The 27,577-nt window shown below is 45.2% G+C and overlaps 2 protein-coding genes across 2 annotated transcripts in view; both read left to right on the plus strand.

Annotated features, from left to right (window-relative positions):
• LOC124127633 (retinol dehydrogenase 14-like) overlaps window positions 1-3,782 on the plus strand; it is a 56,896-nt gene extending 53,114 nt beyond the window's left edge. Inside the window, exon 8 of the mRNA XM_048383883.1 lies at window positions 110-3,782. Within this exon, the coding sequence (XP_048239840.1) occupies window positions 110-209 (100 nt within the window). The 3' untranslated portion in view covers window positions 210-3,782. The remainder of the gene's footprint in view (window positions 1-109) is intronic.
• A 1,605-nt stretch (window positions 3,783-5,387) lies between these two features.
• LOC124128867 overlaps window positions 5,388-27,577 on the plus strand; it is a 128,446-nt gene continuing 106,256 nt past the window's right edge. The window contains exons 1-2 of the mRNA XM_048383882.1: window positions 5,388-5,861; window positions 9,591-10,326. Of these exons, the coding sequence (XP_048239839.1) occupies window positions 5,422-5,861; window positions 9,591-10,326 (1,176 nt within the window). The 5' untranslated portion in view covers window positions 5,388-5,421. The remainder of the gene's footprint in view (window positions 5,862-9,590; window positions 10,327-27,577) is intronic.

A 27,577-nucleotide genomic window follows, 5' to 3' on the forward strand; every position in this document is an offset into this window, starting at 1 on the left:
TGATCATGTACACAAAGAGTTAGTTATTGTTGGATTCTTTAATTTGTTCCCACTCAAGCTATACCAATATCAGGAAGTGAAAGTTAACAACCATAATGATGTTTTACAGAAACAAAGAATATCAAGATAAAGTCTGGAAATATTCTTTGGAATGCTTGAAGAATTATCTCCCAGAAAATGTCATTGAAAGCTTGGAAGACCGAACTTAACGATGGCAGAATAATATGTATGCACATCACGATGAGAGCGCTGTGACTGATTAGATACACTAATAAATACTCGAGACAATGGCCGATCAAATAACTTGTGACTTATCAAGCACTCGAAACGATGATTGATTACACAATATAATATATGACATTGAGCACAAAAGGTTGAAGATATGGAAGGTTTCCGGGAATATATCAGCCAACTTGAAAACAGAATAGAGCAACAGGAGAGACAAAGTAGAAGAAACAATATCACAATCTATGGAATACCCGAGAGTAGTAGTGGTGAAACATATAGTGTGTGTAAAGGAAAGGTTATTGATGTATTAAATAGAGCTCGTGAAAAGGATCCCAAATATTCCCCACTAACACCAAGGGACATAGAGAGATCTGATCGGCTGCAATCGAAGAGAGAGGGGAAACCAAGCCCAGTAATCGCACGGTTGACCCACTGGGAGGATCAACTACAGGCAATTGCAATGAGGGAGACCTTAAAAGATTTGGGATTGCTAATGATCTGACAAAGTTTCAGAGAAAAGAACTCAACAGGATGAGAACTGAGAACCCCAACAAGCGGTATTACTATAAGGGGGGCAGGATAGTGGAGAGTGAGAGACAACGCCTGGAGCCACTGGCACAGGAGAAGAGTGAGTCCCAGGACTTGTCCGAGAGACACCAGACTGACCAGAGCATTTACACCTCATCTATTGAACGTAATCGACACCAAGGAAAGAGTGCACAGCAATCCAGACAGAGTGCTCAGTACTTAACATTCACATAATGAATGGGAGATGTGGCTCTGACTCGGATGTTGTTGATTTTACGTAACTTTTTCATTACTGTTCTGACTTTACTATTACATCAAGAGCTGAATCATCACATCTACCGGTCATCGTCAGTCTACAATCAGCAAAAGTCACATTTCCTAGACATTTAGGTAACACACAATGTAATATAGGTGATTGTTTCAAGTTTGTATGGGACAATATTAAGAACGAGCAATTTTGTGATGCTTTTTACTCTGATACCGTACAAGAATTACTTCACAGATCAATGGAAGTGCCATTAACTGACATCAATAAAAGTGTGCAATGTTTGGTTGAAGCATTGAGTAAGTCTGGTATCTGTATGAGAGGGAAAGTTGGTCGAAGTATTACAGATAAGAAATGGTTTCATGTTGAGTGTGCATTCCTCAAAAAGGAAAGATGTAGGTGCTTACAGATATTTAGGAAAACTAAAGATGCAGTATCCTTATCAATTTACAACCAAGATAGAAATAATTATAATAGTACAGGCAGAAGTTAAAAAGGGGAATACAAGGCGAGACAGAGAGAAAAACTAGAAAGTAGCATAAATGATCCAAAAAGGTTCTGGTCTACTCTCAAACACTTGAATGGTAAAAGACGGGTATATAAAAATGACATAAACATAGATACCTGGTATAAACATTGTTCTTTTGACAATTACAGTGAAGATTTGCAGGAAGACATCAAAATAGACAGTGAGGAGGCTAGTTTAGTAGCTGATATATTAGATCTTCCTATTTCAAGAGAAGAAATCACTTCAAGTATACAAAGATTGAAAAATTAAAAGTCTCCTGGTATTGCCAATGTAATACCTGAGTTTTTTAAGAATTCATCAGATGTAATTGTCCGATATATAGAAGTCTTGTTTAATGCTATTTTTGAAAACTCCAATTTTCCCAAAGATTGGTCAGTGGGCATTATCATTCCTCTTCACAAACAAGGTCATGTAAATGATACCAATAACTAATAAAGGCATCAACCATTATTAAGCGTACACAATAAGATATTCTTACCCGGTAGATATCATTAATAGAAGATTAGTATTTGGGGCTGAATCATTTAAGAAAATAGATGAGGCACAAGCTGGTTTTAGAGAGGGGTACTCAACTATAGGCAATATTTTTGTGTTACATTCCTTAATTCAACCTTATTTATTAAGTAAAGGAGGGAAACTTTATGCACTTTTTGTAGATTTTTGTAAACCATTTGACTCGGTTAATCGTGATAAACTTTGGGCCTTGCTTAAATTACGAAGAGTAAGCAGCAAGATGTTGAAACTATTATCAAGTATCTATGAACAAGTAAAGGCTTGTGTAAGAAGTAATGGTAAGTACTCAGAAGATTTTGAATGCAATGTAGGCGTTCGACAAGGATGTATATTAAGTCCTTTTCTCTTTACTTTCTTTATTAACGAGCTGGCAGAAGAAATACAAAACAATTGTAAAGGTGGTATACAGCTACACCCAGATATTGTTAAAATATTTTTGCTTCTGTTTTGCCGATTATGTCGTAATGATTTCGAGTACTGTACCCGGACTTCAAAGTGAGATAAATGTGCTGGAGCAATTTTGTGAACAATTTGGTTTAAGTGTTAACACAAAGAAGACCAAAATTATTGTATTTAAAAACGGCGGTATGTTATCAAAAAGGGAGAAATGGTTGTACAAAGACAGTTATCTGGACGTAGTTACAAGCTATGAATATTTGGGAGTACATTTTTCTATTAAATGATCTTGGAATTTTCATTCAATACAGGCTGCAACACAAGCAAAGAAAATTCTCTATGGGATACTTAATCGTCTCAGATCTATTGAGTGTAAATTTTAATCTATTTTTTTACACAAAATAAAGCCAATTCTATTATATGGAGCTGAGGTTTGGGGAGTACAAAAGCTAGAATTGATTGAAAGGGTGCATGTTTATGCATGCAAAAGATATTTAGGAGTAAAGATAAACACCCAAAATGTAGTTGTATGTGGTGAATGTGGTAAGTTTCCATTATATATAAATGCACAAATTAAAATCATAAAGTACTGGTTAAGGCTATTACGGATGCCAAATGATAGGTACCCAAAAAGGTGTTATGAAATGATGGTATTGTATGACAAAAATGGAAAGCAAAACTGGGTTTCTTCAGTTAAAAAGCTCATTACTGATTTAGGCTTTGGTTATGCTTGGCAAAGTCAAAATGTAGAACGCCTGAACATTTTGTGAAATTGTGTACACAAAGGCTCAAAGATACATACATACAACAGTGGTATTGTTTGCTAGCTTTATCATCAAAATGTCAGTACTTTAGTTTGTTTAAAACACATTTTATAACTGCAGAATATCTTTTGAAACCACTCTTGTAAAAATATAGAATTGCACTTCCAGATTCAGATGTTCATCACATGAATTAAATATTGAAACGCGAAGATATTTCAAAACCCCAAAGGAAATTAGATTATGTAAAATGTGTAATCTACAGCTAACAGAGGATGAGTACCATTTTGTTCTCATTTGTCCATTTTACCAGAATTTACGAATTATATACCTACACCCACAAATTTCCAAATATATATAAGTTTCATGAATTAATGTCTTCTACAAATATCAATGTACAGAAGCCTTTGACAGCGTATATATATTCCATGCAATGAAATTTAGAAATGATAAGATGAGTGACTTAAACAGGTAGAAATGAATATGTCCATCCACTATCCACAAAGATATGCATGATATGCCTATGGCCTTTCAGTATTTCTGAAATAAAGATTGATTGATTGACAGGTTTACGATCTACAGTATAACAGAACATCAATACCTAAACTTCACTGACATCACATGTCAAACATGCACATTTGAGATGCATATTTTATCACAAATAATGTTATGAAATAATTTTACCCCTAATGATGTTCATGTTACATGAAGTATCCAATTTCTAGCCATTTCATAAACTGACTCGACTTTTCATAAGTGCTGTGTCTGTCTTCTTCGACTACAATGTGTCCGAGAATTATGGTTTTCTCCTCATATACTACCCCCAGATAGACGCATAATTGGAGAAAAAATATCGCAGAGATGGGTATAATTATCATTAAAATCGTGTCACAATTTGCATGTTGTTGGTTTTCACACATTCTGGGTTTCATTACCACATGAATATACCGCGTTTACGACACGACGTAAAAAATGAAATTTTAAAGATACAACGTAAAATGAGAGTCCATTGATTCTCGTAAAGCTTTTGATGCACATGTTACACGCACAAGTATGGCTTTTAAAATGCAGAGGTCTCGAATTTCGTCATCACATATTCAAGGAAAAGTAAACTTTGTAAGTCATGCCTAGGTTTACTAAGGCTCAACGAATGGGCTATTTGGAGGCTGGTGGCTCTCAGTCAAGGCTCATGGATATTCACAGAGCACCACTGGACGATTTTGACGTATCAGGCACGAGGAAGACCACGTTTCTGGAAGACCACGGGTGACCACGTCCGTCAAGGACCGCTTCATCCGCTTACGTCACCTGCATAAATGCTTCTTGCGTGCCCTCTACCACTTCTGTAGTCCCAGGTCTGCGCATAATCTCCGCCCTAAAAGCCAGGAACCGTTTGAGGGAAGCCGGAGTTCACAGACCATTACGTGGCGTTACGACTCCAGTGGTGCTGATATGACCCTATAGTCAAATCAAATTCAAAGATTATGCAACTGTGATCTTGACAGTTATGGTGTGCCTATCTCTTACACTGAAATACAGTCCCTGTACACGTCCCAGGATACTTGACAGCCGTTCGTTACAACGACGAGATCATTCTGCCACACGCCATTCATGAACCAGTTTACGTCGTTCCTCAACACGACAATGTCCGTCCACACTCAGCTCGATTCACTACAGATTTCCAAGCACAGAACAACATCCCTGTCCTTCAGCGGTCATCAAGAGTATATGATGTGAACCAAATTTTGGGATTTTGTATTGAGATTAGATCTAGATATTTTTTAGCTACAGCTAAATAACCATATATATTTTTATATAAATTATGAGCATGACATTCTTTTTCGAGAAAAACACAACGCAGCCATGTAATTTTTGTGGCTCGCAATTTCTATTTTTTTCAACTGACTGAAGCATAAATATTTTTGTCAATAATGTTTGGGGACAAAATGGTCGGTCCCCTAAATTAATACTGACATTCAAAACGTTTATATATCTTTGTAAATGTATTAGTATGTCGTTGAATTCAGCTATGCGTTTCATTTTAGGATAGTAACACGATCACATGTACCTCAGTGACCATGACCTTTGTGTCCAGGATATCACGTTAATCCTATTATCAGTGATAACTTAGTCCACAAAGTAAGCTTCTTATCTGTTTACACGAGTGTACACAGTGTATCAGTACACACACGCCTCTGGTGATGATGGACTGCACCTTCTCCTTGTGCCTCTTGGCCTGTGTTGAGCTAGCCTCTGCCTACCCTATTACGGCCTCCTGGTTCCGTGACCGCTACACCATACGCGACTGGAACACGACTCTGTCACAGTTTAAGGCTATAGGCGGAGATACAGTATGGCAGAGAGCGCCACCAATTATCCGCAGGTCGCGAGATGACCTGGAGCGAGATCTTAACTTCGTCTGGTGCGGCAGTACCAATAGCAGCACTGGTGTGACTGGAACGAGATGTTTCGATGAAGCAACACAAGAGTTATCTGCTCTTGGTGTGAAGGTAGCGGCATTTGCAACATACCAGTATGAAGAAAACTTCAGTGAAGTCATCATGGTGTGTCCGAAATTTGACAGGAAGATAGAGAGCTCCAGAATTTACTATCGTCTGGTGTTATCAACAACGACACAGAGGTATTTTTATATACATTTCACTAACATACCACATTCAATATCTATTACTTAGTATAGTAATGACATCACTAACGACATATTTGTCATGACTGGATGCCATTTTGGGCACTTGGCACCCTTGTGCAGGGACTACCGCCTTGTTACAGCACTGGCCAAATCCTCTGTAGCTCTAAAGCCTGTCACATGGGCCACAATCCCCACACGCTCTGTAGCTCTACAGCCTGTCACATGGGCCACAATCCCCACACGCTCTGTAGCTCTACAGCCTGTCACATGGGCCACAATCCACACACGCTCTGTAGCTCTACAGCCTGTCACATGGGCCACAATCCCCACACGCTCTGTAGCTCTACAGCCTGTCACATGGGCCACAATCCACACACGCTCTGTAGCTCTAAAGCCTGTCACATGGGCCACAATCCCTACACGCTCTGTAGCTCTACAGCCTGTCACATGGGATACAATCCCCACACGCTCTGTAGCTCTACAGCCTGTCACATGGGCCACAATCCCCACACGCTCTGTAGCTCTACAGCCTGTCACATTTGCCACAATCCCCACACGCTCTGTAGCTCTACAGCCTGTCAGATGGGCCACAATCCCCACACGCTCTTTAGCTCTACAGCCTGTCACATGGGCCACAATCCCCACACGCTCTGTAGCTCTACAGCCTCTCACATCTGCCACAATCCCCACACGCTCTGTAGCTCTAAAGCCTGTCACATGGGCCACAATCCCCACACGCTCTGTAGCTCTAAAGCCTGTCACATGGGCCTCAATCCCCAAACGCTCTGTAACTCTACAGCCTGTCACATGGGGCACAATCCCCACATGCTCTGTAGCGCTACAACCTCTCACATGGGCCTCAATGTCCACACGCTCTGTAGCCCTACAACCTGTCACATGGGCCAATATCCCCACACGCTATGTACCTCTGCAACCTGTCACATGGGCGTCAATGTCAACATGCTCTGTAGCTCTACAATCTGCCCTATGGGCCACAATCCCCACACGCTCTGTAGCTCTACAACCTGTCACATTGGCCTCAATCCTCACACGCTCTGTAGCTCTACAACTTGTCACATTGGCCACTATCATCACACGCTATGTAGCTCTATAAACTGTCACTTTGGCCACAATCCCCACACGCTCTGTAGCTCTAAAGCCTGTCACATGGGCCACAATCCCCACACGCTCTGTAGCTCTACAACCTGTCTGATGGGCCTCAATGTCCACATGCTCTGTAGCTCTTCAACCTGTCACATGGGCCCCAATCCCCACACGCTCTGTAGCTCTAAAGCCTGTCACATATGCCACAATCCCCACACGCTCTGTAGCTCTACAACCTGTCACGTGGGCCACAATCCCCACATGCTCTGTAGTTCTACAACCTGTCACATGGGCCACAATCCCCAAACGCACTGTAGCTCTACAGCCTGTCACATGGGCCTCACTCCCCACACCCTCTGTAGCCCTACAGCCTGTCACTTGGGCAATAAATCCCCACACGCTCTGTAGCTCTACAGCCTGTCATATTTGCCACAATCCTCACATGCTCTGTATCTCTATGACCTGTCACATGGGCCACAATCCCCACATGCTCTGTAGCTCTACAGGCTGTCACATGGGCCACAATCCCCACATGCTCTGTAGCTCTATAACCTGTCACATGGGCCACAATCCCCACACGCTCTGTAGCTCTACAGCCTGTCACATGGGCCAATATTCCCACAAGCTATGTAGCTCTGCAACCTGTCACATGGGCCACAATCCCCACACAATCTGTAGCTCTACATCCTGTCACATGGGCCTCAATCCCGACACGCTCTGTCGCTCTACAACTTGTCACATTGGCCTCAATCCCCACCCGCTCTGTAGCTCTACATCCTGTCACATGGGCCTCAATGTCCACATGCTCTGTAGCTCTGCAACCTGTCACATGGGCCACAATCCCCACACGCTATGTAGCTCTACAACCTGTCACATGGGCCACAATCCCCACACGCTCTGTAGCTCTACAGCCTGTCACATGGGCCACAATCCCCACACGCTCTATAGCTCCACAGCCTATCACATGGGCTACTATCATCACAAGCTCTGTAGCCCTATAACCTGTCACATGGGCCATAATCCCCACACGCTCTGTAGCCCTCAAGCCTGTCACATGGGCTACAATCCCCACACGCTCTGTAGCTCTACAACCTGTCACATGGGCCACAATCCCCACACGCTATGTACCTCTAAAGCCTGTCACATAGGCCACACTCCCCACACGCTCTGTAGCTCTACAACCTGTCACATGGGCCTCAATCCCCACACGCTCTGTAGCTCTACAGCCTGTCACATGGGGCACAATCCCCACATGCTCTGTAGCGCTACAACCTCTCACATGGGCCTCAATGTCCACACGCTCTGTAGCCCTACAACCTGTCACATGGGCCAATATCCCCACACGCTATGTAGCTCTGCAACCTGTCACATGGGCGTCAATGTCAACATGCTCTGTAGCTCTACAATCTGCCCTATGGGCCACAATCCCCACACGCTCTGTAGCTCTACAACCTGTCACATGGGCCTCAATCCCCACACGCTCTGTAGCTCTACAACTTGTCACATGGACCTCAATCCCCACACGCTCTGTAGCTCTAAAGCCTGTCACATGGGCCGCAATGCCCACACGCTCTGTAGCTCTACAACCTGTCTGATGGGCCTCAATGTCCACATGTTCTGTAGCTCTTCAACCTGTCACATGGGCCACAATCCCCACACGCTCTGTAGCTCTACAGCCTGTCACATGGGCCACAATCCCCACACGCTCTGTAGCTCTACAACCTGTCTGATGGGCCTCAATGTCAACATGCTCTGTAGCTCTTCAACCTGTCACATGGGCCACAATCCCCACACGCTCTGTAGCTCTAAAGCCTGTCACATATGCCACAATCCCCACGCGCTCTGTAGCTCTACAACCTGTCACGTGGGCCACAATCCCCACATGCTCTGTAGTTCTACAACCTGTCACAACCATTGAGGTTGAGGTCCTGACTGATTGCCAAAGCAGTGCCAGGATGTACTATTCCTGAAAAAACTCATTAACACCGGCCTGAAAACATCATCGATAGATTGAGCCTGCTGACTATCCGAATATAATCTGATCTTGCGGTCTTCGTGTTATCGTCTGATGCCGCCTGTTCTCAAATTCCAGGGGGGGGGGGGGGGGGCGGTCGGGTAGCCTAGTGGTTAAAGCGTTCGCTCGTCACGCCGAAGACCCGGGTTCAATTCCCTACATGGGTACAATGTGTGAAGCCCATTTCTGGTGTCCCCCGCCGTGCTATTGCTGTAATATTGCTAAAAGCGGCGTAAAACCATACTCACTCACTCACTCACTCACCCTCAAATTCCATAGTCACCCTGGTTGATTAATTTGTTGAGATTATTAGCAGGCTATCGAAATCAGTTCTCCAACCCAATAATGGTTTTTTTGCCAAATTTGCCAAGGTTTCGTTAACCGTTTCCATAATTCTAGCCATTATAATCATGCTAGTATGCATTTTCCCGAAAACGTTTGGGTCCATTCGAGAATAGTATGTTGCAGGTATATTTGAATGTGACCTCTATATGAACTGTTTCTTATTACTCCTCATACGATCGATATTTTTCAGCAGCTCGGCAATTATCATTGTGTGAAGAACGGATGTGAGAGTTTGTTCGTTGCCCTGTTATTTATTTCAGTGATCCATGTAATATAACATCCGGATCGTCAGTGGTCGTGCTCTTCACGTCATTCGCAGGCACCGATCCACACGAGCTACTTTTGGAGAGCGCAGCTGCCAATAACATGTCTGTGTACTTGGGGCTTCCTGCGGTTCCTGGCAACTACGACAAGTTCGGTTTTGACGAAGAACTTATGCCTGCTTATTACGCATTTACCTCCCGGGTTCTTCTGGACCACAAATCTCGGTACTCACACAGGATTGGCGGTGAAGTCGACCGCTGGACATTTACAAGAAACCACAAGTCAAGCAAAGCCTTGAAAACCCCTCTACATGGCAGCAAATCGTTGTTTGATGCCATCGCTGGGTATTATTCGACAGATGAAAGCTGTCTCGCTCAGGTTGACACCAAATCGATCTATCTTGAATTGTACAGAAATCTTGGTAAAGCTGTCCATGGTGTTGGCAAGCGTTTTGCAATTTCCCCATTTGTTGACTTAAACCGGTCCCAGCTTAATGCCACGGTAGACCAACACGTGCAAGGTTTCAGGAACATCGTTTCGACGGCTGAAGTTGACATTGTGGCGGTGCAGGAGGGTCGCGGGGCAGGGAAGGGTTGCTACTACTGGCCCAACCAACTGGACACACCTGTTGTAGAGGTAGATTCGAAGCTAGACGAGATAATCCACTACATCAGCCCTACCCTCCACCCCAACGTCACATACCGGGACGCATTCACCGCCAGTAACCAGGAGGTACTCATTTGGCTATTATTACGTAGGATGGTGCATATATGTTGCAAGACAATCTCAGTTACACGGAATCAGAATATTAACACATGCAGGGAAAGTGGATTAGAACTGGATTGGTGATGACCATGTTACTGAATACGTCTCAGGTTGTTTAAACATTCCCCTCCTAAGCGCGGGTCTAGATCTTCCCAGGAACTGGTCTTCCACAGTTAGGTGTAGTTCAGCTCTGCAGACTTCTTTTGTTCCTCATTTGAGACATACGCGTTCGCTCTTCGTTCGCTCATCAGGAGTAATTAAGCCCTGTGTGCCTGCGTGCGTGTGTGCAAGTGTGTGTGTGTGTGTGGAGGTGGGTGCGTGTGTGTGCGAGTGTATGTATGTGTGTGCGAATGTGTTTATGTGTGTAGGTGTGTGTAGCTGTGTGCGATTGTGTGTGTGTGTGTGCGCGCGCGCGTGCATGTGTATGTGGAGATATGTGCGAGTGTATGTTTGTGTGTGCGAATGTGTTTATGTGTGTAAGTGTGCGTAGCTATGTGCGATTGTGTGTGTATGTGTGTGCGTGCATGTGTATGTGTGTGCGTGTCTGTGCGAGTGTATGTATGTGTGTGCGAATGTGTTTATGTGTGTAGGTGTGTGTAGCTGTGTGTGTATGTGTGCGATTGTGTGTGTGCGATTGTGTGTGTGTGTGTGTGTGTGTGTGTGTGTGTGTGTGTGTGTGTGTGTGTGTGTGTGTGCGTGTATAGGTGTGTGCGAGTATACGTACATGTTAAATGAATATTCGAAAGTTAACGTGAAAAGATGCCAGTTTGTTGAAGTCATCAGACGCCTACACCAACAGTAGGCATACAATATGAATTTAATATAAAATGCAACTAGACATTATATGAAATATATACTTCGTGAAACACTCTGGTGTAGGTATAATAGTTAAACTCGAAGGTGCTCAATGCAAACATGTTGATAGCCCAGAATGACAAAACACTAAACTCTCGTATTTGTCCTCTTGTTACATTTCGTGTCTTAAATACGACATGATAATTTGCACATGTTGTCATAGACAGCGGACACAGCTTAAACACCATCAGTGAACACAAATGTAGAAGCAGCAGCAATCACCTTCCACCTCATAAGACATTGTCAGTAAAGCAGTGTATACATAGATTGCCTCTATGGGTATATTTAGTTACCTTGACCCTTGCCCTACACATATACACTATCTGTCAAACAGTCAAGGCACTAGATGATTGGGTTTCATTGAGTACATAAGTGGCCATGACATCACAGGCTGGCGTGTAGGTGACGTCAGGTGTTGTTATCGTGGTCAGTTTCAACTGGCCGCGACAATGCCTTCATACCTTTATTCCTGTTAACTCACTATATGCGCCAGGATTAAGTTTTCCTCGACTGAGGAACTCATCGATCGCCACGAAGAGGGTCACGGGCAGACCATTCGATTACAAATAAAGATCGCACTGGGCTCATCCCTTATCCCTGGTGATGTAGGTGATGTAGGTCTGAGTCTCACTTCTGCGCTGGTGCACAATGATCAGTTGGTCTGAGTCTCACTTCTGCGCTGGTGCACAATGATCAGTAGGTCTGAGTCTCACTTCTGCGCTGGTGCACAATGATCAGTAGGTCTGAGTCTCACTTCTGCGCTGGTGCACAATGATCAGTTGGTCTGAGTCTCACTTCTGCGCTGGTGCACAATGATCAGTAGGTCTGAGTCTCACTTCTGCGCTGGTGCACAATGATCAGTTGGTCTGAGTCTCACTTCTGCGCTGGTGCACAATGATCAGTTGGTCTGAGTCTCACTTCTGCGCTGGTGCACAATGATCAGTAGGTCTGAGTCTCACTTCTGCGCTGGTGCACAATGATCAGTTGGTCTGAGTCTCACTTCTGCGCTGGTGCACAATGATCAGTTGGTCTGAGTCTCACTTCTGCGCTGGTGCACAATGATCAGTAGGTCTCAGTCCCACTTCTGCGCTGGTGCACAATGATCAGTAGGTCTGAGTCTCACTTCTGCGCTGGTGCACAATGATCAGTAGGTCTGAGTCTCACTTCTGCGCTGGTGCACAATGATCAGTAGGTCTCAGTCTCACTTCTGCGCTGGTGAACACTGATCAGTAGGTCTGAGTCTCACTTCCGCGCTGGTGCACAATAATCAGTAGGTCTGAGTCTCACTTCTGCGCTGGTGCACAATGATCAGTTGGTCTGAGTCTCACTTCTGCGCTGGTGCACAATGATCAGTAGGTCTGAGTCTCACTTCTGCGCTGGTGCACAATGATCAGTAGGTCTGAGTCTCACTTCTGCGCTGGTGCACAATGATCAGTTGGTCTGAGTCTCACTTCTGCGCTGGTGCACAATGATCAGTAGGTCTGAGTCTCACTTCTGCGCTGGTGCACAATGATCAGTTGGTCTGAGTCTCACTTCTGCGCTGGTGCACAATGATCAGTAGGTCTGAGTCTCACTTCTGCGCTGGTGCACAATGATCAGTAGGTCTGAGTCTCACTTCTGCGCTGGTGCACAATGATCAGTTGGTCTGAGTCTCACTTCTGCGCTGGTGCACAATGATCAGTAGGTCTGAGTCTCACTTCTGCGCTGGTGCACAATGATCAGTTGGTCTGAGTCTCACTTCTGCGCTGGTGCACAATGATCAGTAGGTCTCAGTCTCACTTCTGCGCTGGTGCACAATGATCAGTAGGTCTGAGTCTCACTTCTGCGCTGGTGCACAATGATCAGTTGGTCTGAGTCTCACTTCTGCGCTGGTGCACAATGATCAGTAGGTCTGAGTCTCACTTCTGCGCTGGTGCACAATGATCAGTTGGTCTGAGTCTCACTTCTGCGCTGGTGCACAATGATCAGTAGGTCTCAGTCTCACTTCTGCGCTGGTGCACAATGATCAGTAGGTCTGAGTCTCACTTCTGCGCTGGTGCACAATGATCAGTTGGTCTGAGTCTCACTTCTGCGCTGGTGCACAATGATCAGTAGGTCTCAGTCCCACTTCTGCGCTGGTGCACAATGATCAGTAGGTCTGAGTCTCACTTCTGCGCTGGTGCACAATGATCAGTAGGTCTGAGTCTCACTTCTGCGCTGGTGCACAATGATCAGTAGGTCTCAGTCTCACTTCTGCGCTGGTGAACACTGATCAGTAGGTCTGAGTCTCACTTCCGCGCTGGTGCACAATAATCAGTAGGTCTGAGTCTCACTTCTGCGCTGGTGCACAATGATCAGTAGGTCTGAGTCTCACTTCTGCGCTGGTGCACAATGATCAGTAGGTCTGAGTCTCACTTCTGCGCTGGTGAACAATGATCAGTAGGTCTGAGTCTCACTTCCGCGTTGGTGCACAATGATCAGTAGGTCTGAGTCTCACTTCTGCGCTGGTGCACAATGATCAGTAGGTCTGAGTCTCACTTCTGCGCTGGTGCACAATGATCAGTAGGTCTCAGTCTCACTTCTGCGCTGGTGAACACTGATCAGTAGGTCTGAGTCTCACTTCTGCGGTGGTGCACAATGATCAGTAGGTCTGAGTCTCACTTCTGCGCTGGTGCACAATGATCAGTTGGTCTGAGTCTCACTTCCGCGCTGGTGCACAATGATCAGTAGGTCTGAGTCTCACTTCTGCGCTGGTGCACAATGATCAGTAGGTCTGAGTCTCACTTCCGCGCTGGTGCACAATGATCAGTAAGTCTCAGTCTCACTTCTGCGCTGGTGCACAATGATCAGTAGGTCTGAGTCTCACTTCTGCGCTGGTGCACAATGATCAGTAGGTCTGAGTCTCACTTCCGCGCTGGTGCACAATGATCAGTAGGTCTCAGTCTCACTTCTGCGCTGATGCACAATGATCAGTAGGTCTGAGTCTCACTTCCGCGCTGGTGCACAATGATCAGTAGGTCTCAGTCTCACTTCTGCGCTGGTGCACAATGATCAGTAGGTCTGAGTCTCACTTCCGCGCTGGTGCACAATGATCAGTAGGTCTCAGTCTCACTTCTGCGTTGGTGCACAATGATCAGTAGGTCTGAGTCTCACTTCTGCGCTGGTGCACAATGATCAGTAGGTCTGAGTCTCACTTCTGCGCTGGTGCACAATGATCAGTAGGTCTGAGTCTCACTTCCGCGCTGGTGCACAATGATCAGTAGGTCTGAGTCTCACTTCTGCGCTGGTGCACGATGATCAGTAGGTCTGAGTCTCACTTCTCCGCTGGTGCACAATGATCAGTAAGTCTCAGTCTCACTTCTGCGCTGGTGCACAATGATATGTGCTTACATTGTATGAAGGCTGCTTGTACCATTATGCAATAGTCTCAGCAGTAATTCCAATATTGCAGGTCGGAGATCGAATAGAGCCTGCCATGAAAAGGTATACAGGTCGGGTTTAAATCATTGCATTGCTAAAAGACACTGAACATTTCACATTTGTTATCCTGGTCTTATACATGAGGTTTAGGTAAAGACAGGTGTAGAAAGTATAGGTCTCATACACTAGGTTCAGGTGAGGGCAGGTGTAGAAAGTGTAGTCTTATACACTAGGTTCAGGTGAGGGCAGGTGCATATAGTATAGGTCTCATACACTAGGTTCGGGTGAGGGCAGGTGTAGAAAGTGTAGTCTTATACACTAGGTTCAGGTGAGGGCAGGTGTAGATAGTATAGGTCTCATACACTAGGTTCAGGTGAGGGCAGGTGTAGATAGTGTAGTCTTATACACTAGGTTCAGGTGAGGGCAGGTGTATATAGTATAGGTCTCATACACTAGGTTCAGGTGAGGGCAGGTGTAGAAAGTGTAGTCTTATACACTAGGTTCAGGTGAGGGCAGGTGTATATAGTATAGGTCTCATACACTAGGTTCGGGTGAGTGCAGGTGAAGATAGTATAGGTCTCATACACTAGGTTCAGGTGAGGGCAGGTGTAGAAAGTGTAGTCTTATACACTAGGTTCATGTGAGGGCAGGTGTTTATAGTATAGGTCTCATACACTAGGTTCGGGTGAGGGCAGGTGAAGATAGTATAGGTCTCATACACTAGGTTTAGGTGAGGGCAGGTGTAGATAATATAGGTCTCATGCACTAGGTTCGGTTGAGGGCAGGGGAGATAGTATAGGTCTCATACACTAGGTTCGGTTGAGGGCAGGTGTAGATAGTATAGGTCTCATACACTAGGTTCAGGTGAGGGCAGGTGTAGATAGTATAGGTCTTATACATGAGGATCAGATGAGGGCAGGTATAGATAGTATAGGTCTCATACATGAGGTTCATGTGAGGGCAGGTGTAGATAGTATAGGTCTCATACACTAGGTTCAGGTGATGGCAGGTATAGATAGTATAGGTCTCATACACTAGGTTCAGGTGGGGCAGGTGTAGATAGTATAGGTCTCAAACACTAGGTTTAGGTGAGGGCAGGTATAGATAGTATAGGTCTTATACTCTAGGTTCAAGTGAGGGCAGGTGTAGATAGTGTAGTCTTATACACGAGGTTCAGGTGAGGGCAGGTGAACATAGTATAGGTCTCAAACACGAGGTTTAAGTGAGGGCAGGTATAGATAGTATATGTCTTATACTCTAGGTTCAGGTGAGGGCAGGTGTAGAAAGTGTAGTCTTATACACGACGTTCAGGTGAGGGCAGGTGTAGATAGTACAGGTCTCATACACTAGGTTCAGGTGAGGGCAGGTATAGATAGTATAGGTCTCATACACTAGGTTCAGGTGAGGGCAGGTGTAGATAGTATAGGTCTTATACATGAGGATCAGATGAGGGCAGGTATAGATAGTATAGGTCTCATACATGAGGTTCATGTGAGGGCAGGTGTAGATAGTATAGGTCTCATACACTAGGTTCAGGTGATGGCAGGTATAGATAGTATAGGTCTCATACACTAGGTTCAGGTGGGGCAGGTGTAGATAGTATAGGTCTCAAACACTAGGTTTAGGTGAGGGCAGGTATAGATAGAATAGGTCTTATACTCTAGGTTCAAGTGAGGGCAGGTGTAGATAGTGTAGTCTTATACACGAGGTTCAGGTGAGGGCAGGTGAACATAGTATAGGTCTCAAACACGAGGTTTAGGTGAGGGCAGGTATAGATAGTATATGTCTTATACTCTAGGTTCAGGTGAGGGCAGGTGTAGAAAGTGTAGTCTTATACACGACGTTCAGGTGAGGGCAGGTGTAGATAGTACAGGTCTCATACACTAGGTTCAGGTGAGGGCAGGTATATATAGTATAGGTCTCATACACTAGGTTCAGGTGAGGGCAGGTGTAGATAGTGTAGGTCTCATACACTAGGTTCAGGTGAGGGCAGGTGTAGATAGTGTAGTCTTATACACTAGGTTCAGGTGAGGGCAGTTGTAGATAGTATAGGTCTCATACATGAGGATCAGGTGAGGGCAGGTGTAGATAGTATAGGTCTCATACACTAGGTTCAGGTGAGGGCAGGTGTAGATAGTATAGGTCTCATACAATAGGTTCAGGTGAGGGCAGTTGTAGATGGTATGCTCTCATACACTAGGTTCAGGTGAGGGCAGGTGTAGATAGTATAGGTCTCATACATGAGGATCAGGTGAGGGCAGGTGTAGATAGTGTAGTCTTATACACTAGGTTCAGGTGAGGGCAGGTGTAGATAGTATAGGTCTCATACACTAGGTTCAGGTGAGGGTGGTTGTAGATGGTATAGGTCTGATACATGAGGATCAGGTGAGGGCAGGTGTAGATAGTATAGGTCTCATACACTAGGTTCAGGTGAGGGCAGGTGTAGATGGTATAGGTCTCATACTCTAGGTTCAGGTGAGGGCAGGTGTAGATAGTATAGGTCTCATACACTAGGTTCAGGTGAGGGCAGGTGTAGATAGTATAGGTCTCATACATGAGGATCAGGTGAGGGCAGGTGTAGATAGTATAGGTCTTATGCACTAGGTTCAGGTGAGGGGAGGTGTAGAAAGTGTAGTCTTATACACGAGGTTCAGGTGAGGGCAGGTGTAGATAGTATAGGTCTCATACACTAGGTTCAGGTGAGGGCAGGTGTAGATAGTATAGGTCTCATACACTAGGTTCAGGTGAGGGCAGGTGTAGATAGTGTAGTCTCAAAAAATAGGTTCAGGTGAGGGCAGGTATTGATAGTATAGGTCTAATACACTAGGTTCAGGTGAGGGCAGGTGTAGATAGTATAGGTCTTATACATGAGGATCAGGTGAGGGCAGGTGTAGATAGTATAGGTCTCATACACTAGGTTCAGGTGAGGGCAGGTTTAGATAGTATAGGTCTCATACACTAGGTTCAGGTGAGGGCAGATGTAGATAGTATAGGTCTTATACACGAGGTTCAGGTGAGGGCAGGTGTAGATAGTATAGGTCTCATACACGAGGTTCAGGTGAGGGCAGCTGTAGATAGTATAGGTCTCATACATGAGGATCAGGTGAGGGCAGGTGTAGATAGTGTAGTCTTATACACTAGGTTCAGGTGAGGGCAGGTGTAGATAGTATAGGTCTCATACACTAGGTTCAGGTGAGGGCAGTTGTAGATGGTATAGGTCTGATACATCAGGATCAGGTGAGGGCAGGTGTAGATAGTATAGGTCTCATACACTAGGTTCAGGTGAGGGCAGGTGTAGATAGTATAGGTCTCATACTCTAGGTTCAGGTGAGGGCAGGTGTAGATAGTATAGGTCTCATACACTAGGTTCAGGTGAGGGCAGGTGTAGATAGTGTAGTCTTATACACTAGGTTCAGGTGAGGGCAGTTGTAGATAGTATAGGTCTCATACATGAGGATCAGGTGAGGACAGGTGTAGATAGTATAGGTCTCATACACTAGGTTCAGGTGAGGGCAGGTGTAGATAGTGTAGTCTTATACACTAGGTTCAGGTGAGGGCAGGTGAAGATAGTATAGGTCTCAAACACTAGGTTTAGGTGAGGGCAGGTATAGATAGTATATGTCTTATACTCTAGGTTCAGGTGAGGGCAGGCGTAGAAAGTGTAGTCTTATACACGAGGTTCAGGTGAGGGCAGGTGTAGATAGTACAGGTCTCATACACTAGGTTCAGGTGAGGGCAGGTGTAGAAAGTGTAGTCTTATACACTAGGTTCAGGTGAGGGCAGGTGCATATAGTATAGGTCTCATACACTAGGTTCAGGTGAGGGCAGGTGTAGAAAGTGTAGTCTTATACACTAGGTTCAGGTGAGGGCAGGTGTCTATAGTATAGGTCTCATACACTAGGTTCAGGTGAGGGCAGGTGTAGAAAGTGTAGTCTTATACACTATGTTCAGATGGGGCAGGTGTAGATAGTATAGGTCTCAAACACTAGGTTTAGGTGAGGGCAGGTATAGATAGTATAGGTCTTATACTCTAGGTTCAAGTGAGGGCAGGTGTAGATAGTGTAGTCTTATACACGAGGTTCAGGTGAGGGCAGGTGAACATAGTATAGGTCTCAAACACGAGGTGTAGGTGAGGGCAGGTATAGATAGTATATGTCTTATACTCTACGTTCAGGTGAGGGCAGGTGTAGAAAGTGTAGTCTTATACACGAGGTTCAGGTGAGGGCAGGTGTAGATAGTACAGGTCTCATACACTAGGTTCAGGTGAGGGCAGGTATAGATAGTATAGGTCTCATACACTAGGTTCAGGTGAGGGCAGGTGTAGATAGTATAGGTCTCATACACTAGGTTCAGGTGAGGGCAGTTGTAGATGGTATAGGTCTGATACATGAGGATCAGGTGAGGGCAGATGTAGATAGTATAGGTCTCATACACTAGGTTCAGGTGAGGGCAGGTGTAGATGGTATAGGTCTCATACTCTAGGTTCAGGTGAGGGCAGGTGTAGATAGTATAGGTCTCATACACTAGGTTCAGGTGAGGGCAGGTGTAGATAGTATAGGTCTCATACATGAGGATCAGGTGAGGGCAGGTGTAGATAGTATAGGTCTTATACACTAGGTTCAGGTGAGGGCAGGTGTAGAAAGTGTAGTCTTATACACGAGGTTCTGGTGAGGGCAGGTGTAGATAGTATAGGTCTCATACACTAGGTTCAGGTGAGGGCAGGTGTAGATAGTATAGGTCTCATACACTAGGTTCAGGTGAGGGCAGGTGTAGATAGTGTAGTCTCAAAAAATAGGTTCAGGTGAGGGCAGGTATAGATAGTATAGGTCTAATACACTAGGTTCAGGTGAGGGCAGGTGTAGATAGTATAGGTCTTATACATGAGGATCAGGTGAGGGCAGGTGTAGATAGTATAGGTCTCATACACTAGGTTCAGGTGAGGGCAGGTTTAGATAGTATAGGTCTCATACACTAGGTTCAGGTGAGGGCAGATGTAGATAGTATAGGTCTTATACACGAGGTTCAGGTGAGGGCAGGTGTAGATAGTATAGGTCTCATACATGAGGATCAGGTGAGGGCAGGTGTAGATAGTGTAGTCTTATACACTAGGTTCAGGTGAGGGCAGGTGTAGATAGTGTAGTCTTATACACTAGGTTCAGGTGAGGGCAGGTGAAGATAGTATAGGTCTCAAACACTAGGTTTAGGTGAGGGCAGGTATAGATAGTATATGTCTTATACTCTAGGTTCAGGTGAGGGCAGGTGTAGAAAGTGTAGTCTTATACACGAGGTTCATGTGAGGGCAGGTGTAGATAGTATAGGTCTCATACACTAGGTTCAGGTGAGGGCAGGTGTAGATAGTATAGGTCTCATACACTAGGTTCAGGTGAGGGCAGGTGTAGATAGTGTAGGTCTCATACACTAGGTTCAGGTGAGGGCAGGTGTAGATAGTATAGGTCTTATACATGAGGATCAGGTGAGGGCAGGTATAGATAGTATAGGTCTCGTACATGAGGTTCATGTGAGGGCAGGTGTAGATAGTATAGGTCTCATACACTAGGTTCAGGTGATGGCAGGTATAGATAGTATAGGTCTCATACACTAGGTTCAGGTGGGGCAGGTGTAGATAGTATAGGTCTCAAACACTAGGTTTAGGTGAGGGCAGGTATAGATAGTATAGGTCTTATACTCTAGGTTCAAGTGAGGGCAGGTGTAGATAGTGTAGTCTTATACACGAGGTTCAGGTGAGGGCAGGTGAACATAGTATAGGTCTCAAACACGAGGTTTAGGTGAGGGCAGGTATAGATAGTATATGTCTTATACTCTAGGTTCAGGTGAGGGCAGGTGTAGAAAGTGTAGTCTTATACACGAGGTTCAGGTGAGGGCAGGTGTAGATAGTACAGGCCTCATACACTAGGTTCAGGTGAGGGCAGGTATAGATAGTATAGGTCTCATACACTAGGTTCAGGTGAGGGCAGGTGTAGATAGTGTAGGTCTCATACACTAGGTTCAGGTGAGGGCAGTTGTAGATAGTATAGGTCTCATACATGAGGATCAGGTGAGGGCAGGTGTAGATAGTATAGGTCTCATACACTAGGTTCAGGTGAGGGCAGGTGTAGATAGTGTAGACTTATACACTAGGTTCAGGTGAGGGCAGGTGTAGATAGTATAGGTCTCATACAATAGGTTCAGGTGAGGGCAGTTGTAGATGGTATGCTCTCATACACTAGGTTCAGGTGACGGCAGGTGTAGATAGTATAGGTCTCATACATGAGGATCAGGTGAGGGCAGGTGTAGATAGTGTAGTCTTATACACTAGGTTCAGGTGAGGGCAGGTGTAGATAGTATAGGTCTCATACACTAGGTTCAGGTGAGGGCACCTGTAGATGGTATAGGTCTGATACGTGAGGATCAGGTGAGGGCAGGTGTAGATAGTATAGGTCTCATACACTAGGTTCAGGTGAGGGCAGGTGTAGATGGTATAGGTCTCATACTCTAGGTTCAGGTGAGGGCAGGTGTAGATAGTATAGGTCTCATACATGAGGATCAGGTGAGGGCAGGTGTAGATAGTATAGGTCTTATACACTAGGTTCAGGTGAGGGCAGGTGTAGAAAGTGTAGTCTTATACACGAGGTTCAGGTGAGGGCAGGTGTAGATAGTATAGGTCTCATACACTAGGTTCAGGTGAGGGCAGGTGTAGATAGTATAGGTCTCATACACTAGGTTCAGGTGAGGGCAGGTGTAGATAGTGTAGTCTCAAAAAATAGGTTCAGGTGAGGGCAGGTATAGATAGTATAGGTCTAATACACTAGGTTCAGGTGAGGGCAGGTGTAGATAGTATAGGTCTTATACATGAGGATCAGGTGAGGGCAGGTGTAGATAGTATAGGTCTCATACACTAGGTTCAGGTGAGGGCAGGTTTAGATAGTATAGGTCTCATACACTAGGTTCAGGTGAGGGCAGATGTAGATAGTATAGGTCTTATACACGAGGTTCAGGTGAGGGCAGGTGTAGATAGTATAGGTCTCATACACTAGGTTCAGGTGAGGGCAGGTGTAGATAGTATAGGTCTCATACATGAGGATCAGGTGAGGGCAGGTGTAGATAGTGTAGTCTTATACACTAGGTTCAGGTGAGGGCAGGTGTAGATAGTATAGGTCTCATACACTAGGTTCAGGTGAGGGCAGTTGTAGATGGTATAGGTCTGATACATCAGGATCAGGTGAGGGCAGGTGTAGATAGTATAGGTCTCATACACTAGGTTCAGGTGAGGGCAGGTGTAGATAGTATAGGTCTCATACACTAGGTTCAGGTGAGGGCAGGTGTAGATAGTGTAGTCTGATACACTAGGTTCAGGTGAGGGCAGTTGTAGATAGTATAGGTCTCATACATGAGGATCAGGTGAGGACAGGTGTAGATAGTATAGGTCTCATACACTAGGTTCAGGTGAGGGCAGGTGTAGATAGTGTAGTCTTATACACTAGGTTCAGGTGAGGGCAGGTGAAGATAGTATAGGTCTCAAACACTAGGTTTAGGTGAGGGCAGGTATAGATAGTATATGTCTTATACTCTAGGTTCAGGTGAGGGCAGGTGTAGAAAGTGTAGTCTTATACACGAGGTTCAGGTGAGGGCAGGTGTAGATAGTATAGGTCTCATACACTAGGTTCAGGTGAGGGCAGGTGTAGATAGTATAGGTCTCATACACTAGGTTCAGGTGAGGGCAGGTGTAGATAGTGTAGGTCTCATACACTAGGTTCAGGTGAGGGCAGGTGTAGATAGTATAGGTCTTATACATGAGGATCAGGTGAGGGCAGGTGTAGATAGTATAGGTCTCATACACTAGGTTCAGGTGAGGGCAGGTGTAGATAGTATAGGTCTCATACACTAGGTTCAGGTGAGGGCAGTTGCAGATGGTATAGGTCTGATACATCAGGATCAGGTGAGGGCAGGTGTAGATAGTATAGGTCTCATACACTAGGTTCAGGTGAGGGCAGGTGTAGATAGTATAGGTCTCATACTCTAGGTTCATGTGAGGGCAGGTGTAGATAGTATAGGTCTCATACACTAGGTTCAGGTGAGGGCAGGTGTAGATAGTGTAGTCTAATACACTAGGTTCAGGTGAGGGCAGTTGTAGATAATATAGGTCTCATACATGAGGATCAGGTGAGGACAGGTGTAGATAGTATAGGTCTCATACACTAGGTTCAGGTGAGGGCAGGTATAGATAGTGTAGTCTTATACACTAGGTTCAGGTGAGGGCAGGTGAAGATAGTATAGGTCTCAAACACTAGGTTTAGGTGAGGGCAGGTATAGATAGTATATGTCTTATACTCTAGGTTCAGGTGAGGGCAGGTGTAGAAAGTGTAGTCTTATACACGAGGTTCAGGTGAGGGCAGGTGTAGATAGTATAGGTCTCATACACTAGGTTCAGGTGAGGGCAGGTGTAGATAGTATAGGTCTCATACACTAGGTTCAGGTGAGGGCAGGTGTAGATAGTGTAGGTCTCATACACTAGGTTCAGGTGAGGGCAGGTGTAGATAGTATAGGTCTTATACATGAGGATCAGGTGAGGGCAGGTGTAGATAGTATAGGTCTCATACACTAGGTTCAGGTGAGGGCAGGTGTAGATAGTATAGGTCTCATACACTAGGTTCAGGTGAGGGCAGTTGTAGATGGTATGGTCTCATACACTAGGTTCAGGTGAGGGCAGGTGTAGATAGTATAGGTCTCATACATGAGGATCAGGTGAGGGCAGGTGTAGATAGTATAGGTCTCATACACTAGGTTCAGGTGAGGGCAGGTGTAGATAGTGTAGGTCTCATACACTAGGTTCAGCTGAGGGCAGGTGTAGATAGTATAGGTCTTATACATGAGGATCAGGTGAGGGCAGGTGTAGATAGTATAGGTCTCATACACTAGGTTCAGGTGAGGGCAGGTGTAGATAGTATAGGTCTCATACACTAGGTTCAGGTGAGGGCAGTTGTAGATGGTATAGGTCTGATACATCAGGATCAGGTGAGGGCAGGTGTAGATAGTATAGGTCTCATACACTAGGTTCAGGTGAGGGCAGGTGTAGATAGTATAGGTCTCATACTCTAGGTTCATGTGAGGGCAGGTGTAGATAGTATAGGTCTCATACACTAGGTTCAGGTGAGGGCAGGTGTAGATAGTGTAGTCTTATACACTAGGTTCAGGTGAGGGCAGGTGTAGATAGTATAGGTCTCATACTCTAGGTTCATGTGAGGGCAGTTGTAGATAGTATAGGTCTCATACATGAGGATCAGGTGAGGACAGGTGTAGATAGTATAGGTCTCATACACTAGGTTCAGGTGAGGGCAGGTATAGATAGTGTAGTCTTATACACTAGGTTCAGGTGAGGGCAGGTGAAGATAGTATAGGTCTCAAACACTAGGTTTAGGTGAGGGCAGGTATAGATAGTATATGTCTTATACTCTAGGTTCAGGTGAGGGCAGGTGTAGAAAGTGTAGTCTTATACACGAGGTTCAGGTGAGGGCAGGTGTAGATAGTATAGGTCTCATACACTAGGTTCAGGTGAGGGCAGGTGTAGATAGTATAGGTCTCATACACTAGGTTCAGGTGAGGGCAGGTGTAGATAGTGTAGGTCTCATACACTAGGTTCAGGTGAGGGCAGGTGTAGATAGTATAGGTCTTATACATGAGGATCAGGTGAGGGCAGGTGTAGATAGTATAGGTCTCATACACTAGGTTCAGGTGAGGGCAGGTGTAGATAGTATAGGTCTCATACACTAGGTTCAGGTGAGGGCAGTTGTAGATGGTATGGTCTCATACACTAGGTTCAGGTGAGGGCAGGTGTAGATAGTATAGGTCTCATACATGAGGATAAGGTGAGGGCAGGTGTAGATAGTGTAGTCTTATACACTAGGTTCAGGTGAGGGCAGGTGTAGATAGTATAGGTCTCATACACTAGGTTCAGGTGAGGGCAGTTGTAGATGGTATAGGTCTGATACATCAGGATCAGGTGAGGGCAGGTGTAGATAGTATAGGTCTCATACACTAGGTTCAGGTGAGGGCAGGTGTAGATAGTATAGGTCTCATACACTAGGTTCAGGTGAGGGCAGGTGTAGATAGTGTAGTCTTATACACTAGGTTCAGGTGAGGGCAGTTGTAGATAGTATAGGTCTCATACATGAGGATCAGGTGAGGACAGGTGTAGATAGTATAGGTCTCATACACTAGGTTCAGGTGAGGGCAGGTGTAGATAGTGTAGTCTTATACACTAGGTTCAGGTGAGGGCAGGTGAAGATAGTATAGGTCTCAAACACTAGGTTTAGGTGAGGGCAGGTATAGATAGTATATGTCTTATACTCTAGGTTCAGGTGAGGGCAGGTGTAGAAAGTGTAGTCTTATACACGAGGTTCAGGTGAGGGCAGGTGTAGATAGTATAGGTCTCATACACTAGGTTCAGGTGAGGGCAGGTGTAGATAGTATAGGTCTCATACACTAGGTTCAGGTGAGGGCAGGTGTAGATAGTGTAGGTCTCATACACTAGGTTCAGGTGAGGGCAGGTGTAGATAGTATAGGTCTTATACATGAGGATCAGGTGAGGGCAGGTGTAGATAGTATAGGTCTCATACACTAGGTTCAGGTGAGGGCAGGTGTAGATAGTATAGGTCTCATACACTAGGTTCAGGTGAGGGCAGTTGCAGATGGTATAGGTCTGATACATCAGGATCAGGTGAGGGCAGGTGTAGATAGTATAGGTCTCATACACTAGGTTCAGGTGAGGGCAGGTGTAGATAGTATAGGTCTCATACTCTAGGTTCATGTGAGGGCAGGTGTAGATAGTATAGGTCTCATACACTAGGTTCAGGTGAGGGCAGGTGTAGATAGTGTAGTCTAATACACTAGGTTCAGGTGAGGGCAGTTGTAGATAATATAGGTCTCATACATGAGGATCAGGTGAGGACAGGTGTAGATAGTATAGGTCTCATACACTAGGTTCAGGTGAGGGCAGGTATAGATAGTGTAGTCTTATACACTAGGTTCAGGTGAGGGCAGGTGAAGATAGTATAGGTCTCAAACACTAGGTTTAGGTGAGGGCAGGTATAGATAGTATATGTCTTATACTCTAGGTTCAGGTGAGGGCAGGTGTAGAAAGTGTAGTCTTATACACGAGGTTCAGGTGAGGGCAGGTGTAGATAGTATAGGTCTCATACACTAGGTTCAGGTGAGGGCAGGTGTAGATAGTATAGGTCTCATACACTAGGTTCAGGTGAGGGCAGGTGTAGATAGTGTAGGTCTCATACACTAGGTTCAGGTGAGGGCAGGTGTAGATAGTATAGGTCTTATACATGAGGATCAGGTGAGGGCAGGTGTAGATAGTATAGGTCTCATACACTAGGTTCAGGTGAGGGCAGGTGTAGATAGTATAGGTCTCATACACTAGGTTCAGGTGAGGGCAGTTGTAGATGGTATGGTCTCATACACTAGGTTCAGGTGAGGGCAGGTGTAGATAGTATAGGTCTCATACATGAGGATCAGGTGAGGGCAGGTGTAGATAGTATAGGTCTCATACACTAGGTTCAGGTGAGGGCAGGTGTAGATAGTGTAGGTCTCATACACTAGGTTCAGGTGAGGGCAGGTGTAGATAGTATAGGTCTTATACATGAGGATCAGGTGAGGGCAGGTGTAGATAGTATAGGTCTCATACACTAGGTTCAGGTGAGGGCAGGTGTAGATAGTATAGGTCTCATACACTAGGTTCAGGTGAGGGCAGTTGTAGATGGTATAGGTCTGATACATCAGGATCAGGTGAGGGCAGGTGTAGATAGTATAGGTCTCATACACTAGGTTCAGGTGAGGGCAGGTGTAGATAGTATAGGTCTCATACTCTAGGTTCATGTGAGGGCAGGTGTAGATAGTATAGGTCTCATACACTAGGTTCAGGTGAGGGCAGGTGTAGATAGTGTAGTCTTATACACTAGGTTCAGGTGAGGGCAGGTGTAGATAGTATAGGTCTCATACTCTAGGTTCATGTGAGGGCAGTTGTAGATAGTATAGGTCTCATACATGAGGATCAGGTGAGGACAGGTGTAGATAGTATAGGTCTCATACACTAGGTTCAGGTGAGGGCAGGTATAGATAGTGTAGTCTTATACACTAGGTTCAGGTGAGGGCAGGTGAAGATAGTATAGGTCTCAAACACTAGGTTTAGGTGAGGGCAGGTATAGATAGTATATGTCTTATACTCTAGGTTCAGGTGAGGGCAGGTGTAGAAAGTGTAGTCTTATACACGAGGTTCAGGTGAGGGCAGGTGTAGATAGTATAGGTCTCATACACTAGGTTCAGGTGAGGGCAGGTGTAGATAGTATAGGTCTCATACACTAGGTTCAGGTGAGGGCAGGTGTAGATAGTGTAGGTCTCATACACTAGGTTCAGGTGAGGGCAGTTGTAGATGGTATAGGTCTGATACATGAGGATCAGGTGAGGGCAGGTGTAGATAGTATAGGTCCCATACACTAGGTTCAGGTGAGGGCAGGTGTAGATAGTATAGGTCTCATACTCTAGGTTCAGGTGAGGGCAGGTGTAGATAGTATAGGTCTCATACACTAGGTTCAGGTGAGGGCAGGTGTAGATAGTGTAGTCTTATACACTAGGTTCAGGTAAGGGCAGTTGTAGATAGTATAGGTCTCATACATGAGGATCAGGTGAGGGCAGGTGTAGATAGTATAGGTCTCATACACTAGGTTCAGTTGAGGGCAGGTGTGGAAAGTGTAGTCTTATACACTAGGTTCAGGTGAGGGCAGGTGTAGATAGTATAGGTCTCATACACTAGGTTCAGGTGAGGGCAGGTGTAGATAGTATAGGTCTCATACACTAGGTTCAGGTGAGGGCAGGTGTAGATAGTGTGGTCTCTAAAAATAGGTTCAGGTGAGGGCAGGTATAGATAGTATAGGTCTAATACACTAGGTTCAGGTGAGGGCAG

This window comes from Haliotis rufescens, unplaced genomic scaffold (assembly GCF_023055435.1).
Source record: "Haliotis rufescens isolate VD_foot unplaced genomic scaffold, xgHalRufe1.0.p SCAF_5, whole genome shotgun sequence".
Classification (NCBI taxonomy): domain Eukaryota; kingdom Metazoa; phylum Mollusca; class Gastropoda; order Lepetellida; family Haliotidae; genus Haliotis; species Haliotis rufescens.